The sequence below is a fragment of the Alexandromys fortis genome, unplaced genomic scaffold (genome assembly GCF_014885135.2).
Source record: "Alexandromys fortis isolate MF-2015 unplaced genomic scaffold, M_Fortis_MF-2015_v1.1 scaffold_122, whole genome shotgun sequence".
Lineage (NCBI taxonomy): Eukaryota > Metazoa > Chordata > Mammalia > Rodentia > Cricetidae > Alexandromys > Alexandromys fortis.
The window spans coordinates 5,320,596-5,333,310 of NW_026068004.1; the positions used below are offsets into that span (position 1 = coordinate 5,320,596).

The 12,715-nt window shown below is 46.7% G+C and overlaps 1 protein-coding gene across 4 annotated transcripts in view; it reads left to right on the forward strand.

Annotated features, from left to right (window-relative positions):
- The window catches only part of LOC126513159 (Krueppel-like factor 17), a 60,314-nt gene extending 48,478 nt beyond the window's left edge, over positions 1–11,836 (forward strand). For 3 of the 4 annotated variants that reach the window (XM_050161368.1, XM_050161366.1, XM_050161367.1), the window contains 2 exons: positions 8,128–8,926; positions 9,470–11,836. In XM_050161368.1, coding sequence (XP_050017325.1) covers positions 8,149–8,926; positions 9,470–9,732 — 1,041 coding nt within the window. In that variant the 5' untranslated portion in view covers positions 8,128–8,148 and the 3' untranslated portion in view covers positions 9,733–11,836. Of the gene's footprint in view, positions 1–7,623; positions 8,927–9,469 lie in introns of those variants that run through there. The other variant, XM_050161369.1, reaches the window with a different exon arrangement.
- The last annotated feature ends 879 nt before the right edge of the window (positions 11,837–12,715 follow it).

Consider the following 12,715-nt stretch of genomic DNA (forward strand, 5'->3'; position numbering starts at 1 on the left):
TTGCTCTGCATAGTGAGTTCTAGGACAGTTAGGGTTACGTAGAGAGACCCTACTTCAAAACAAACAAACAGACATACACAAAAACCTTCTTGAAAGAGAAACTCAAAAATTAAAAGCACAGGGGCTGGAGAGATGGCTCAGAGGTTAAGAGCATTGCCTGCTCTTCCAAAGGTCCTGAGTTCAATTCCCAGCAACCACATGGTGGCTCACAACCATCTGTAGAGGGGTCTGGTGCCCTCTTCTGGCCTGCAGGCATATACACAGAATATTGTATACATAATAAATAAATAAATAAATATTAAAAAAAATAAAGGAAAAACCACAAAATCAGGGAGGGGGTAGTACAGAATCAAAGGGAAAGTCCAAAAATCATTTGTCAACTCTTTTGACTAGTTCATACAATGGTCAGCTAACTCTACTTGATCAATGCTATGGCGATTACAAGGAGGAACACCTGCAGGTCGTCTCACCCCAGTCCAGGGTCTGGGTCTATTGAAGAAAGACTACAATGGGGATGGAAAGTACTCCAAGCTCCCGTGTGGTTGGTTACCAGGGTCCTGGTTCCCAGGAAGGGGGGTGCAGTAGTGCTAAGGTGCCTCAAAGTCTTTCATTAGTTCATCCACAGAAACGAGGGGATGTGACTGAAAGAATCTCTGTAGTTATAAGATAATTCCCAGTGCAAATTAGCACTGAAAAATAGAAGTGGGGACCATGGTATGGGCTCAGTGTTTAAGAACACTGATCTTGCTGGGCAGTGGTGGCGCACGCCTTTAATCCCAGTACTTGGGAGGCAGAGGCAGGTGGATCTCTGTGAGTTTGAGGCCAGCCTAGTCTACAGAGTTGGTTCTAGGACAGGTTCCAAAGCTACAGAGAAACCCTGTCTCTGGCACATTTACACATTAGAGTACTACTCAACAGTAAAAAAAAAATGACATCTTGAAATTTGAATGAAAATGGATGGACCTAGAAAAAAAAACAATCCTAAGTGAGGTAATCCAGACCCAGAAAGATGAACATGGTATGTACTCACTCATAAGTGGATACTAACTGTAAAACAAAGGATATTAAGCCAAGATGATATTAAGCCATGATCCTAGAGAAACTATGTAACAAGGTGAACCCTAAAAAAAAATACATAGATCCACCTGGAAAGGGAAAATAGACAAGATAGATTGTCTGATAACATTGGGAGCATGGGGATGGGGGGAGAAGGGGAAGAGGGAGGAGAACTTGAGGGAACAGGACAGTCTAAATGGAGGAAGGACAGAGATGAGAGCAAGTAAAGAGATATTTTGATTGAGGGAGCCATTATGGGGCTAACAAGAAACCTGACACTAGAGAAATGCCCAGGAATCCACAAGGATGACCCCAGCTAAGACCCTAAGCAATAGAGGAGAGGGTGCCCAAACTGGTCTTGACCTATAGTCACATGGATGAATATCTTAAATATCACCATAGAACCTTTATCCATTCGAGACCAGCCTGGTCTACAGAGCTAGTTCCAGGACAGGCTCCAAAGCCACAGAGAAACCCTGTCTCGAAAAAAACCAAAACAACAACAACAACAACAAAAAAAAAAACATAGAACCTTTATCCAGAAACTGATGGAAACAGAGGCAGAGACCCACAGCGGAGCTCTGGACTGAGCTCCCAAAGTCCAGTTGAAGAGTGGGAGGAGTGAGAATATGAGCAAAGAGGTCAAGACCATGATGGGGACACCCACTAAAACAGTTTACCTGAGCTAATGGGAGCTCACCAACTCTGGCCAGAGAGGAAAGGAAAGAGCATAGGACCAAACTAGACTCTCTGAATGTGGGTGACAGTTGTATGGCTGGAGCAGACTGGAGGGTCACTGGCAATGGTACCAGGATTTATCCCTACTGCATGTACTGGCTTTTTGGGAACCCATTCCCTTGGATGGATACCTTGCTCAGCCTAGATATAGTAGGGAGGGCCTTGGACCTTCCACAGAGCAATGTGCAAGGTCAGCCAGGGCTCTTTACTGACAAGCCTTCTCACCAACCCTACCTTGATCTTTTTTCTTTCTTTTTTCAAAGTTTTTGTTTGTTTGTTTGTCTTTTAATTGTGATCCTAACAGAGAACCCACCAATCTTCAGGAAAAATATGAAGGAAGGAAAAGGAATTCCTGGAAAAACCACCGAAGAAGAGACAAGACCAAATCTGTTATGAGCATGCAGGAGCAAGAGGCTCCTGAGAAGTTTAGCCTCGGGAAGCAAACCCAGGGAGATAGAAGGGGCCCCAGGAGGGGCAAAACAGCATCCCAGGCTGGGAGGAGCAAACCAAGAAAGACCAGGATTGAAAGGGCCAAGCTTCACCATAGCCTGGGAGTCCAGGTGTTCACAGTCACATACTTTTGCATCAGTGGAGCTCTCAAAAGTTAAGACTGGAATTCAGGACTGTACAGGAAATCTGCTCATAGAAGCTCTCCCTCTCATCCCTCTCCCCAACCTCTAGCCCCATATTCCTTCCACCCCATCCTCCCGCAGTGTGGTCCCTCAGGGGCACCACCTTCTGCTCCCTCTTCGGCTGTCCACATTGGGCAGGCACAGGCCTTTTGCTTCCTGTCTTACACAAGCGCCACCACACTGCACACACTCTTTACACTTTGCCTCTTTCTTTTTGGAAAATAATGAATTGATTGGTTATTTAGTGTGTGCAGGAATGGTGGGCAGGGACACTCGGGCCACAGGAACAGTTAATAAATTTTGTTGTTATTGTTTTTCTAGACAGGGTTTCTCTGTGTAGCCCTGGTTGTCCTGGAACTAGCTCTTGTAGACCAGGCTGGCCTCGAACTCACAGAGCTCTGCCTGCCTCTGCCTCCCAAGTGCTGGGATTAAAGGTGTACGCCACCACCGCCCAGCCCAAACCACTTTTTTATTGTTGTTGTTGTTTGGTTTTTCTGTCTATTCCTGGCTGTGCCAGAATTAGATCTGTAGACCAGACTGGTCTCTAACTCAGAGATCCACTTGCCTCTGCAGCCCTGGCTCAAAAATCATTTCTTACTAACGTTTTCTACAAAAAAGTGCTTTTGTTTTCTTTTGTTTATCCCATTTAAAGCATTAGAAATTTAGCTTCTTTGTTTTGTTTAGGGCAAAATTGGATTTATGTAAATGCTCTGTAGTCCCCATAAATCAAGGAAAACAAAGGGCCTTGATTTTAACACTCTAGGAAGACAGAATATTTCAGGTGTCCACAGTAAGATTTAAAGTTTATTTATCCCCAGGCTGTAGTTTCTCAGTTCTCTCCCTAATCAGTGAGACAGAGTCTCAGACGGCCTGGAACACAAAGGCTTTCCTTCTTCCCGAGGGGCATAAACAGAAGGCTTAAGCCTTTGAAACAACATTAACAACAGCAACAACAAAAACAAGGTTTAAGTAATTTGATCAGACAAATAATTCAAACCACGCACGGTGGTCCATGCCCCAGGAGGATCTTTGTGTTTAAGGCCAGCCTTGGGTTACATAGTGAGACTCTGAATTGGGGTGTGTGTATATGTGTGGGTGTGTGTTTGTGTAAAAAAAAAATTGTTATAGCCTGTTGGTGCACACCTTTGATCTCAGCCCTCAGGAGGCAGAGGCAGGGAGATCTATGAAGTCCTAGTCTACAGAGTGAGTTCCAGGGTTACACAGAGAAAAAAAAACAAACAAAATTGTTAAAATCATACTTTATTTAAGTGAACATATTTTCAATATTTTTTATTGCCATCTTAAATGGACCACTTGTCACTCCCATGAGTGAATTTATATCTTTAGTAAATCTGTTGTATACATCCATAAAAATCTAGTATTCCTTTGCATGGTTTAAAACTTTTCATAGGCCAAGATGGTGGTGCAGGCCTTTAGTCCCAGAACTCAGGAGACAGAGGCAGGCAGAACTCTGTGATTTTAAGGCCAGTATACAGAATGAGTTCTAGGACAGCCAGGACTATATGGTAAGACCTTGTCTCAAAAAAAAAAAAAATGGCAACAAAACAAAAATAAACAAATAAATAAATAAATTACTTTTCATAAATGACCTGAACTCTTTTGCAATTTCTGTTCTTTGAGTTTATGCATTTAGCATTTTTTTCTTCATAGAGCTGAGGATTAAATCCATTGATCTGAATCAGGGTGGGACTGGCAGGGGTGGCGCACGCCTTTAATCCCAGCACTGGGGGGGGGGGGGGGGGGGGCGGGCAGACTCAGGCAGATCTCTGTGAGTTCGAGGCTGGCTTGGTCTACAGAGTAGAGTTCCAGAATAGCCAAAGCTGCACAGAGAAACCCTGTCTCATTAAAAGAAAACAGAGCCGGGTGGTGGTGGGACACGCCTTTAATCCCAGCACTCAGGGGGCAGAGGCAGGCAGATGTCTGTGAGTTCGAGGCCGGCTTGGTCTAAGTTCTAGAACAGCCAAAACTGCACAGAGAAACCCTGTCTCATTAAAACAAAACAAAGCAAAGCAACAGGGTGGGTAATGGTGGCTCACACCTTTAATCCCAGCACTTGGTAGTGAAACAAGCAGATCGTCAATTTCAAGGCCAGCCTGTACTATAGACTAGCAAGCTCCAGAACAGCCAGAGCTACACAGAGAAACCCTAACTCAAAAAAAAAAAAAAAAAAAAAAAAAGCCCAGCTACAAAAACAAACAAACACAAACCTGAGCAGGGCTAGTAAGGAAAACTTGACTTTACATTTCCTGTCTGCTTATTGGGTCATCTCATTGATCACAACCCAGTCCTGGCTCATTGATCACAACCCAGTCCTGGGTATGTCCTGAGCCCTCTCCCTCCGCATTCTAATCCCCTGTGATCTCTTACCCTTGAGGCGTCGAGTCTGAAATCTACCTTTTTTTTTTTTTTTTTAAGACAGGGTTTCTCTGTGGCTTTGGAGCCTGTCCTGGAACTAGCTCTTGTAGACCAGGTTGGCCTCGAACCCACAGAGATCCATCTGCCTCAGCCTCCCGAGTGCTGGGATTAAAGGCATGCGCCACCACCACCCGGCTGAAATCTACCTTTCCACCCAGATCGGCTTTCTAGGCTTCTAACCAAACCACCCTCTCTGGAATTCTCGACTGGATGCTGCATAGACAATCTTAGAGCATCCTGCAGATGTCTCTAAGCCCTATAAGCCTTTCTGATAGCATTCCCGACAAAGGGAGAGGCTTCAGTCACCTTCCGGGACTCGGGGAAATGCTTGTTCCCACCATCAACCCAGTGGAGCACTACACTAACTGGTTCAGCTGTTATATTAGAATGTCTCATACTGACCAAGAGCGTACACACACACACACACACACACACACACACACACCACTCCCACACACTCCTTTTTGTTTTGATCCAATCTGTCATAAGTCCAGTGGAAACAGCTAAATTTTATTCTGTAACTTGCCTTGGGTTTGCTTATTTTTGGAGGGACAGAGTCTTACTATGTAGCCCAGACTGTCCCCACACTCAGGATCCTCCTGTCTTTGCCTCCCAAACACTGGGTTTACAGGTGTGTACCACTATGCCAGATTCAAAAGTCTATTGCTAACTTATTTTTCAGACAGAGTCTCAAAGTTGTAGCCCTCGCCATTCAGGAACTCAATATATAGACCAGGATAGCCTTGAACTCGGAGATTGGTCTGCCTGGTTTATTTCTCCTTAAAAATTATTTTTTAGCCTGGCGGTGGTGGCACACGCCTTTAATCTCAGCACTTGGGAGGCAGAGGCAGGCGGATCTCTGTGAGTTCGAGGCCAGCCTGGTCTACAAGAGCTAGTTCCAGGACAGGCTCCAAAGCTACAGAGAAACCCTCTCTCCAAAAGCCACAAAAACAAACAAAACAAAACAAAAACAAAAAAGCAAAACCAAAGGGGAGGGAAAATGAGTAAAGGTCAGAGGTTTTCCTATCAGGGACCCTGTCCCCCTTGCAGGCGTCAGGCCTGCTAAGGAGTTGTGTGATTGGCTGAGCGCTAGGTGGGAGGGTCCTGGGTGGGTGTGGCCTTGGCTCCGCCCAGCCTTGGAGGCTTTTAGAAGGTCCACCGGCCGCTGGGATTGTGGCGTAGTGGTGTTAGGACACTTCCCTGTGACGGCACCAGTCTTGCTAGGCACACCTCTGGTCCAAAGTTGCGCCCAGGCCGACATGGAGCGGGAAGATGAGTGGCTGGCTGCGCACCAGCCTCCCAAGGTGAGTCTGTGGTCTACCCTAGGGTGTTGCAGGGTGGTGGTGGAGAACCGAATGAAGGTTGGAAGGAAGAGGACCGAAGCAAAAAGGAGGCTTGGTTAGTCATTAAAGTATGTTTTCAATCAAGCATTAGAGCCTGGGTTGGGTGGTGAAGGCGGGAGGGTTCGGCTCAGCTTTGTGTGTGTGTGTGTGGGGGGGGGGTTGTGTACTGCAGAAGGGTGGAGAGGAAAAACGTTTATCGGAGCAATTTGTCAGACTCCATTGATTATGGCCTGAGTTAAATTTTTTTGGGGGGGGGGCGGCTCAAAGATGGGTTCTGTGTATCTTCGACTGTTTTGAAACTCGCTCTGTAGACCAGGCTGGCCTCGAACTCAGAGATCCGCCTGCCTCAGCCTCCTGAGTGCTGAGTTTAAAGGCCTGCGCCACCACCACTTGACTTACTATCCTGGAACTCACTATGCAGACAGAGATCCGCCTGCCTCTGCCACCTATGTGTCAACACATCCAGCTCACCAATTCCTTTTGGGTCTAATCTGTAACTATTTTCCTTGTGGTTCTCACGGAAATTGGTGTCAACCTAGATTCCATGTAGCTTCTGTATATAGTTGGTATATAGTTATATATATATTTACTATATATATTTATATATAGTTTTATATATTTATTTTTATATTTCTAGTCTAGATCTCAGTTTTTTGAGCCAACAATGGAATGCTTTTAAAATTTCTAATGTAACACAGGTGACTAATAGCCACATTAGCATTCTGAAGTCCTGAAGTCCCTAATCTAGTGATTTGCAGTTTAATTTTAAATGTATTGAGTCACCAGGCAGTGGTGCACATGCCTTTAATCCCAGCACTCAGAAGGCAGAGGCAGGTGGATTTCTGAGTTTGAAGTCAGTCTGGTCTACAAGAGCTAGTTCCAGGACAGGTCCCAAAACTACAGAAAAGAAGAAAGGAAGGAAAGAAGGAAGGAAGGAAGGAAGGAAGGAAGGAAGGAAGGAAGGAAGGAAGGAAGGTATTGAGTCATTAGTATTTTGAATCATCAAAACCAAAAGCTTCACATGCATAAAAATGACTCATTCTGTGCACCATTAATAAAACAGTGCTTAACCATTAGACACAGCCAGTATTTGCTGAGCTATAAAGGTCTGGGGTAGCTCAGCAGGTAAAGGTGAGTGCTGACAAGTCTGATCCGGGTTCAATTTCTGGAACCCACATGCAGGAAGAAAGGTTTTTCATATATAGTTTTTAGGGGTTTTTGTTTGTTTGTTTGAGACAGGGTTTCTCTCTAGCTTTGGAGCCAGTCCTGGAACTAGCTCTTATAGACCAGACTGACCTAGAACCCACAGAGATCCACCTGCTTCTGCCTCCCGAGTGATGGGATTAAAGGCGGGAGTCACCACCTCCTGGCCTAGTTTTTAGGCTTTTTTTTTTAATCATTGGGATTCTAGATGCATTTGTTATTGAGCCTGACTTTCCATGGGATCTGTGGATTGGAATTCAGTTTGTGCCAAAGCTTCATTCACTGGCACAGCTTACCCAGCTCAGGTCTTAATCTTGTGCCCATTCTGGAGTTCAGAAGAGCTGAGAACTGACCCTTGACATCCCTGTTGTCACTGGAGATTTGACCAGACAGAATTCCAATAAAATGGTGAGCTATCCCAGGTGGATTCAAATATCACAAGGGCCACAGCATCCAAACCAAATAGGTCCCTTGATGAATATAGCATCTGTAAGTCAGGCGTAGCAGCTCATGTCTAAACCTAACACTTAGCAATAGAACGAGGCAGAGGGAATGATAGAAGTAGGCGACAGCCTCGGTTGCACAGCGAGTTCCAGCCAGCCTGAGGTGGACATAAGCCATGGTCCTTTCATGCCTCTGCTTAGGGGTGTGGAGGAGAGGTGTGTGGAGCCGAGGAGTAGAGCAAAGCGGACTTTGGTTCACTTGTCTCTTTCTTATAGGAAAACGAGACGCCGACACCAATGCTGCATCTGCCAGTGCCTTCTGGGAACGGTGGAGTTCATCAGCCACCCACTCCAGCCGCCACTCAACACGCATCCAATATGTCAAGGCCGTATGTGTTATCCGCTGAGGAGTCCAGGCAGAGTGAGGGTGAAGGGGGGTCACAGGTCATTCTGTCCCTACCTGAGCATGGTGTGAGGTACTCCTCCCCGCTGCCTCCTACACCTTCCCAGATGTATCATCAGCCGCCATCTATCCACCAACCCGGCAGAATGATGGCCTTAGGGAGTCCAGGTACTCTGGTGGGAGTGAACATGATGCCTCACAGTGGCCTGCTAGGCTCAGCTTCCAGCGGCGTCCCAGTAATGGCCTGCAGCAATGTCCCACTGATGCCTTATCCTGTCCCCTCAACAGTACCTGCTACCACAGGCTCTTTAAGCAATGGAATGTTGTTGGTCCAAGGCATGGCTCCCAGCGGGGCCTGTGCCATGCCTCCCTCGATGGATCGGATGCTGCACTTAAATCCCTACAATCTTGGGATGCCCCCAGCTAAGCTTCAGCCATTGCTGACTTTAGATTCCCAGGACTCGCTTGTGACACAGTCAAGTTTCCAGGAAGGACCTTTCGTATCTGAGCAGCCCACACCTAGTCCACAGGGTTCAGAGAGCCCCAGTACTTCAGCAGAGGCATCTGGGAGGCCATCTCCACCTTCAAGGCCTCATGTCTGCCCGTATGATAACTGCGGGAAAGCTTACACCAAGCGTTCTCACCTCGTGGGTCATGAGCGTAAACACACAGGTGAGTGAGGTGTTGGGTGGAGAAAGGGATGCAGGGATCTTTGCTCTTTCAAAAAATGTTTTTGATTTTTATTATGTGAATGAGTATTTTGCCTTCATGAATGTCTGCAAACTGCGTGCATACCTGGTCCCTCCAATGGAGGTCAGAAGAAGCTTGAATCCCTCAGAACTAGAGTTAAGCAGATGGTTGTGAACAGATATAGGTGCTGGGAATTGAACCTGGATCCTGCAAGTGCAAAAAATGCAACAACTGAGCCAATTAATTGTCTGGCCATCTTTCTTTTCTTTTTTTTTTTTTTTTTTTTTTTTTTTGATTTATGCAGGACCACTGATTTATTGGGATTGGCCCTTTCTCTTCCAAGCTTGGAATCAAGCCCTCTGGTCCCACTAGCTCCCCATTCCATCTGGTGGTCCTGCCTCCCACTGGTTCCTTCCTCTTCCCTTTTGATCTCTCTACTTTAAATCCACTTGCCCCAGAACTAGATCTCTTTCTTCCCACTGTGGTTTTTTCTGCTCGGTTTAACTTTCCCTCGTGCCTCCCTAGGTGAGAAGCCCTACGTGTGTGACTGGGAAGGCTGCACGTGGTCTTTCTTCCGCTCTGATGAGCTCAAACGACATAGACGGATCCACACCAGAGACCGGCCACATAAATGCTTGGAGTGTGGCCGGCAGTTCATGAGATCCGACCATCTCAAGCAACACCAAAAAACTCATCAGCGCGTGCCAGACTTCCCGATGCCTCAGGCCAACAGCAAACAGGAGGACGGACAGATGGGCGGTCCTCCTGCTCCTGGTCAGGGGCTTTAGCTCCTTTTCCTGGATTCTCTAAACCAAGACCCTACTGCCCCAGACTGGGTCATTTCTGGGGCAGGTGAAAGTTCAGATGGAGACAGGAAGTGGTGAGGAGGCTCACGTGAAGCTCTTGACACCAGCGTGGATTCCTCAAAAATATGGTGCCTCTCAGGAATTAGTGACTTCTGCTATTTATCCAGATGAGAAGATGGAGCCATGGACTGGACTTAGTTTCTCCTGTCCGTCAACAGCAGGGAACACTCTCATGCCTGCCTATTCCGTGAAGCCATGTTCTCTCCCTGGGTCTTCCACAGTGCCCAGGGCCGGACCATGGGAAAGACATCTTAGTATTAGAAGGTACTGAAAACGTTCTATGCACCGCATCAGGCTCCCTCTGGCCTTCACCATCCATGTGCCCAGAGTTTCTCTTCCCAGGTCTCAACCGGAATGCTTCACTACAGGACACACATCTGGCATTCCATGGGGCCACCAAAACTAAGCCAAAATCAGTCTCAAGGACACTGATAGTCATGGGGGTAAACTCCAGGAAAGAGGAGATTTGAGAGAGACAGATAGTGATTCTCTCTATCCCCACAAATTGTTGCAAGTATTGCTTGTCCCCAACAGCAGTCTGGGGAGACCTCCCGAGCACCCTGCAGACACGCCCTTCAAGGTTGACCATGAAGCAGTGCCCATCACGGAAGTGTATGCTGCTTGGGGCCACTGTCCATTCCTTCCCTTCCACTTGCTCTCCCTCCTAACCTTGGTGTTGAATGTCCCCAATAAACACAGTGTATATGCTGTTTATAAACTGGTGTGGGGAATGGGAGGGCTCAGGACAAATCCCACCATAACGTCCTCTCTACCTGGCCCAGGTATCAGGTTGCAGGTCATTTATGTATTTTTTAAAAAGTATATTTATTGTGTGCACTCGTGTGCAGGTCAGAGACAACTTTGGGGAGCCAGTGATCTCCTAGCGTGTGTGGCTCTGGGATTGAATTCAGGTTGTCAGTCTTGGCAGGAAGCACCTTTCTTGTTGGCTTTTGTTTGGTTTTGCTTTTGAAAAAGGGTTTCACTGTGGCGCCCAGGCTGAGTTGCAGGTGTGAGCGCCCACCCAGTTTCAGGCTGTCTCCCCTCCCGTCCCCTCTGGTTCTGAGGGACAATAAGTGTCTGGTAGCTCACCCTGGCTGTCTTCTGGATTCAGTCGGCCATTTTACTGAACATTAAGCTAACAGAAAGGAGCTAGGCCTTAAGTCATCCTCCTTGTAGGAGCTCAATAAAGGTTTAAAGTTAAAAAGGTTAAGGAGCTTGGCTAAGCCACCCAGTGGCAGAGCCAGAACCCCAAATATCCCTGCCCTCAATGTGGGTTTCTTCCCTAAGAGCTGGCACCTGCCATAGGTGTTCGATAGACCCAGGCCCAGTCCTATGCCAGGTGTTGGCTACAGAAAGGTGACTCCATCTTAACACTTAAGGGACCATGTTGGGCTCACCAATTCAGAAGCCTCCACAACACAACAAATGGGTGCGGGCACAGAGGAAGGATGTACCAGGAAGAACAGGCCTCAGGTCTGAGCCAGACCTTAATCATAGAGGCTTAGCCATGCCTCACCGGACATCCTTGGTTGAGCGTCCTGAGCACTGAAGAGTTAGGCACGGTCACCTTGACTGTTAAGGAGCAGCTACTGTTAGAAGCAGGTGTGTTAGCCTGGAGTGGTGGTAGGTGCCTGGAAATGCAACACTCAGGAGATGGATGTATTCTTTCTCCAAGTGCCAGGATTATAGGTGTGTGCCAATGACAAGGGTGTGGTGCTGGGGGGGAGACCAGGGCTTCAGGAATGCTAGCCAAGCACACTACACCAAACTACACCTGCAGTGGAAAGCTTGTATCTATGGTGCAATTGAAAGAATACACATTTGCCCTTTTTAGTCACTTGAGTCAAAGAATTCATTTATGTATAGAGTCTCCTTTTATCCTCCAGAGATGTAACCACTCTTGGGTCTTGGTAAAGCTGGTGTTGCCTTTATCACATATGGATCCCTCGCTAAGCAATACAGTGATTGGTTTTGTATGGTTTTACTGTTTTTACTCTGTCTGAGGTTTAATAAATTTTAATATGAAGATTTCTTGTCTTAAAGTTTGGAATTTTTTTAAAAAAAATATTTATTTTATTATGTATACAATGTTCTGTCTGTGTGTATGTCTGCAGGCCAGAAGAGGGCACCAGACCTCATTACAGATGTTTGTGAGCCACCAAGTGGTTGCCGGGAATTGAACTCAGGACCTTTGGAAGAGCAGGCAGCAATGGAAATTTTTTTTGACTGAATTGTTTTGTCAAGTCTCCCCACCCCCATACTCTATCCCCCCCCCCATGATCTGAATGAGAGTGGCCCCCACAGGCTCGTGAGTTTGAGTGTTTGGTGCTCAGATGGAGGAACTCTTGGAATGACTAGGAGGTGTAGCCTTGCCAGAGGAGATGTATGTGTCACTCGGGCTGGGCATTGAGGTATCAAAAGTTCACACCATTCCCAGAGTGCTCCCTCTGCCACCCTTGTGGATGTGAACTCTCTGGGAATGTGAGCCCCAAATTAAATACTTTCTTTTAGAAGTTGCCTTGGTCACGGTGTTCTGTCACAGCAATTGGAGCAGGATGGGTAGCACATCTGTAATCACAGCCCTCGAGGAATTGAAGGCAGGAAGATCGGATGTCCAAGGTCATCTTTGGTTATAAATTTGAAGCCAGCCTAAGCTATGAGAGACCCTGACTTGAGCAGGAGGAGACACAGGCTTTGTTTTTTGTTTATTTTTTTTTTATTTTATTTATTTTTTGTTTTTTGTTTTTTCGAGACAAGGTTTCTCTGTGGTTTGGAGCCTGTCCTGGAACTAGCTCTTGTAGACCAGGCTGGTCTCGAACTCACAGAGATCTGCCTGCCTCTGCCTCCGCCTCCCAAGTGCTGGGATTAAAGGCATGCGCCACCGCCCAGCTGGGAGGTGTGATCT